At 33.0% G+C, this 4,894-nt stretch overlaps 1 protein-coding gene across 1 annotated transcript; it reads left to right on the forward strand.

The window, feature by feature from the left end:
* Window positions 1-335: 335 nt before the first annotated feature.
* Window positions 336-3,466, forward strand: LOC145558754 (ACT domain-containing protein ACR4-like). The gene is made up of 7 exons (XM_081620088.1): window positions 336-654; window positions 1,372-1,444; window positions 1,541-1,701; window positions 1,795-1,862; window positions 1,956-2,540; window positions 2,628-2,732; window positions 2,834-3,466. Exons 1-7 carry the CDS (start codon window positions 651-653, stop codon window positions 3,179-3,181), a joined length of 1,344 nt encoding a protein of 447 aa, XP_081476214.1. The 5' UTR covers window positions 336-650; the 3' UTR covers window positions 3,182-3,466.
* The last annotated feature ends 1,428 nt before the right edge of the window (window positions 3,467-4,894 follow it).

Below are 4,894 nucleotides of genomic sequence, written 5' to 3' on the forward strand. Positions count from 1 at the left end.
GTACCTCAGTGACAACCGTTACAACCTACACCCAACTAGGAGAGAGAAGATTACCCCCCAAACTTTGGAGTTTATTATCCATTTATTTCTCAACACGTGGCTTTCTTATTCCTACCACACTCTCACACTTTTTCACCCCTTGCGCATTTTATCCTACCACCTTACTATCCCACTAAAATGCGCTTTATTCTTATTTTTTTTCTTTTTAAAAAAAATTTGGAGAAACTTTCTCTTTCAAAGGAGATTCACTACCTTTATTTTCCCTTTTTTTAAAAATTTCATTTCCCTTTTTATTTATTATTTTAAAGAATTTTAAGGAAAAAAAAAACAGGGAAAGAAAGAATCCCCTGTATAAAAACAGAGCAATAGATAAACAGAGGAGAGAGAAAATAAGGAGGTTTTCTGGGGTTATGGTTATGGCGCCACTGATGCTGCAGTTTATAGAGATTCGTGTCGGAAGGGTTTAATTTTTCGTTTTTTATTTATTTTTTTAAAAAGGGATTATTTATTATTTTTAAAAATATTTATAAATACTCTGTTATTTCACCTCACTCCCACCTCCTTACTCAAAATTTCGAAACACAAACAAAAAAAACTCATTAATTCAAGAAAACTTAAGGTACCCTGTTGAAGAATCGTTGTTAATTTTAATGGGTATGTTCCCAATTCCTCAAATTGTTGTTCATTTTTATTTTATAAATCGTAACATAATTGTTGTAAAGTTCGGTTTTGATATATGCAACCCTACACCCGGGGTAACGGGTTTACCCCAAATGAAGGGGAAAAGGGTGTATGATACTATGATTGATGTAAAATCCTCTTTGGGTATGGTGTTAAGTTGAGGAAATTAAGACTTTAGTTATAATTTGTTTTTGGGTTAGTGTGAAATTTTTGATTGGGAGTAAGATTCAGTGAATCAGGAGTTTTTTCTATGGTATCTGTGCTTGAATTTACTGGTCTCCTACATCTATGGTCTGCCCCACTCAAAAACCCCACAATATTAGATGAAAGTTTGGCTGAAATTTTTTCATCTTTCCATATTTAAAAAAAAAAAATTAAATTAAATTTATTTTTAAGGTGGGTTAATTATGCCTGACATTCTCTCATGTATTATCTGTCTTCTGTTGATTGGTCATTTCCTTCCATTTTTATTCCTGTTTTTGTGAATTTTTTGCTTGAAAGGTGCTTATTTCTGTTTTTTTTTATTATTTTTTTCAAGTGTTTTATTTTGATTGGTAAATCATAGTTGTAATTATTCTCAGCATAAAGCAAATTTTCTTCTAGAAAATAACTATTTTTCTATTTTTTTGGGATCATATAAATCTGTTATTGATTGGTGGCTTTATTTTTGTTTTTTTTGGGTTATTTCAGAGTCTAGCATGAGCTTTTCACAAGATATGGATGATGAGTATGAAAAACTCATAAGAAGAATGAACCCACCAAGGTATATTTCCTTCTCTCATTTTCTAAAATATTAACGGCTCGTTTAGTAGACGGTAATAAATGAACACGGTTTGATTTTTGGTCATTTGTTTCACAGAGTGGTGATTGATAATGAAAGTTGCAAGAATGCAACAGTGATACAGGTTGATAGTGCAAATAGGCATGGAATACTTCTTGAAGTTGTTCAAATTCTCACTGATCTTAATCTTGTCATAACCAAAGCTTATATTTCTTCTGATGGTGGATGGTTTATGGATGGTAAATTTTATTAATCTTATGCTAAATTTATAATGTGAATTAATTTAGCATTTCTTTGTTAACTAATTTATGTTTGCTTTTTTCAAAACCCAGTTTTTAATGTAACTGATCAAGATGGGAACAAAATTACAGATGAAGAAATAATTGATTACATTCAAAAGGTATAATTACATAATTAGCCAATAAATCAATTAATGTAATTTTTTTTGGGGTGAATTCTTCTTATATTAACTTGAAATTTATGTGATAATCAGTCTTTAGGCCCTGATTCATCATGTTTTGGAAGATCTGTTGGAGTTCTTTCATCAACAGATTACACTACAATTGAGTTAATTGGGAGAGATAGGCCAGGACTTCTCTCTGAGCTAACTGCTGTACTGTCTCATCTGAAATGCAATGTGGTGAATGCTGAAGTCTGGACTCACAACACGCGAGCTGCAGCCGTGATGCACATAACCGATCAAGGAACCGGTTACGCGATTGATGACTTAGACAGGTTGTCTAGGATCAAGGAACTTCTATGCAATGTGCTTGGCAGCAGTCACTCCAGGGAAGCTAAGACTGAGGTGACTCATGTTGCTACACACGCAGAAAGGCGACTGCATCAGATGCTGTTCGACGATAGAGACTATGAGCAAGTTGGTGATGAGGAGGATGAAGATGAAAGGCAAAGGCCTAATGTGAGTGTTGTCAATTGGTATGACAAAGATTACTCGGTGGTCAGTATTCGTTGCAAGGACAGACCTAAACTTCTCTTTGATACAGTCTGCACGTTAACTGATATGCAATACGTCGTTTTCCATGGTAGTGTGGATGCTGAAGGGCCTGAAGCTTATCAGGTACTTTACCATCTTCTTGAATCTTGATGCAGTTAGTTTTAACAGTATAATCGACGAATTATATCTGATGTTATTGTTTTCTCACAGGAATACTACATTAGGCATGTTGATGGCTCCCCTGTTAAATCAGAGGCAGAAAGGCAAAGAGTCATCCAATGTCTTGAAGCTGCTATTAAGAGAAGAGTTTCTGAGGTATACCAATGTTACAGTTAACACACTAAATTGTATACTCTTATATGATGTTTTAGTCCAACAAACTAATGAGTAATGACATTGCTGCAACAAATTTTCAGGGACTGAAGCTAGAGTTATGCACAACAGACAGGGCTGGACTGTTGTCTGATGTCACTCGAATTTTCCGAGAGAACAGCCTGACAGTAACTCAAGCAGAAGTCACAACAAGAGGAGGCAAAGCAGTTAACATCTTCTATGTACGCGAGGCCTCAGGGTATCCAGTCGATTCCAAGGTGATCGAATCAATTAGGCAAGTGATCGGGCAAACGATTCTAAAAGTGAAGGGAAACAACTCGAAAGAACGGAAACAAAAAGTTGCTCAAGAGTCTCAATCTAAGTTCTTATTTGGAGGTCTCTTCAAGTCTAGATCATTTTGTAATTTCGGCTTGGTTAGGTCCTACTCTTAAAAGCCTTGAAATAGAAATGTACATTGCAAAAAAATGTTTAGGCCATTTTAGGTGGACTAACATCATGATTTCAAATTAGGGTAGAAGAGGTTGCCAACTCCTAGTTGGTGTGCCCACTTGTTAGGAACAACTGGTTTCTTAAGTTAAGTTAAGCTTAATTAGTGGCCGTTAAGTAAAATTAATTACTCGCGAAAGAGTAATCAAATTGTAAATAGTAGTCCTTGGTTACTTGCCTCAATTATTCTAATCCTCTGATATGATATCTCTACTAGTTTTATGGTAAGATGTTCTCGGTCTTGAATCGAGTTCCGGTATTAGCGGAGTATTAAACGTAAACATGCTTAACTTTGACTAAGACTAAACTTAAATGATAGTGGATTTCCACTAATAATGTGACCAATAATTCCAAGAATGATGTTAAGACATGAATACATAAAATTAGTACAAAAAAAGACAGAAGAAAAAGACCTAAAATAGGTAAAGTGGAAGTTGCAAAGAAGGTTCATATATGCTGCTGCTGGCAAGGATTCCATCAAAGAATTTGTTGAAGAGTAAGCAACCACCAAATTATAATGCACCAATCAAATTTGGCTAATGGAGGGGTCCTTTGTTGCCTGGCGGCTGATTAATGAAACCTATAATATGACTTCTTCAAACTTTAGAATTTTAGTAAATGCTTTTCTAATTATTAATCAATGGTTGTGTTTTGTTTGCAAGCTTTTTCTTGATTGTAACCCTTGTTACTTACTCCCCTAGGGTGATACACGATTGAGCATTCGAGATTTGCTCGGGTTTATGTTGTGTTTCGTTATGACTTATTTTAATTTGTCTAAACTTATTTGAACATATCTTAATTTAGTGAGTTAAAATTTATTTTAATTTCACTATTGTATAACCTATTCTTTCTAAAGATTATTTGTTGGAAATAAGTAAATACTTGTATAAGTTAAAATAAAATTAAACAGACCCTTTTAGTTTGTATTATCATATGGTAATTGGTAATTAAAAGACTGGGAAATAATCAAGTACGTTAAAAAAAAAAATTGAATTTAAAAGGCATATATTGCGGATAAGATGATTTTAAGACGGCTCTAATAACCGCAAATCTATGCCAATGACCTTTACTAAGGATATGTTATTTTCACTTGTTTTCGTCCGTTTTTTGTTTTTTTTTTTTTTTTTTTGGTTTTGCTTTAATTCTTATGCTAATTTTAAATATTAAGAATGATATGTATTATTATTGCTTTTACATGTAAGAAAAAAGGCTAACTATTTAATAATTAATAGCAACATTAATAATGAAGTCATATTGTATTGTTGAGACATTGAGTAGTCGACCAGTGACATTATTACGAATATATATAGTATACGTATGGATGTGACTTTAAAAGTTTATTATAAGACCACCAAGCTAATGCTAGAAAGATCGAGAGACAAAATATACATATATTGTTCATTATTTGTCTTCATCAACTTTATGTAACATTTAAACTCAGCTAAATAAAGTGTATTAGATAAATATGGTGTGCAAATGTAAGCAAATAAGCAATGACATAATATAAGGAGACTTGAGTTTCAAACATGTTTGTAGCTATCCATTTTTTAATGTCATTTTCACACTTAAAGGGGAAATTAATACCATATTACACTTGGCTAGGAAAAAAAGAAGGAAAAAAAATATTCCAAAACTTCAAAAAGTTATCCACTAATAAT

This window comes from Chenopodium album, chromosome 1, assembly GCF_948465745.1.
Source record: "Chenopodium album chromosome 1, dcCheAlbu1.1, whole genome shotgun sequence".
NCBI lineage: Eukaryota > Viridiplantae > Streptophyta > Magnoliopsida > Caryophyllales > Amaranthaceae > Chenopodium > Chenopodium album.

Coding starts and splice junctions, on each gene's coding strand:
- LOC145558754 (XM_081620088.1), top strand. Junction 1,863..1,955: donor TAATTGATTACATTCAAAAG/GTATAATTACAT, acceptor TGTGATAATCAG/TCTTTAGGCCCTGATTCATC. Junction 2,541..2,627: donor AAGGGCCTGAAGCTTATCAG/GTACTTTACCAT, acceptor GTTTTCTCACAG/GAATACTACATTAGGCATGT.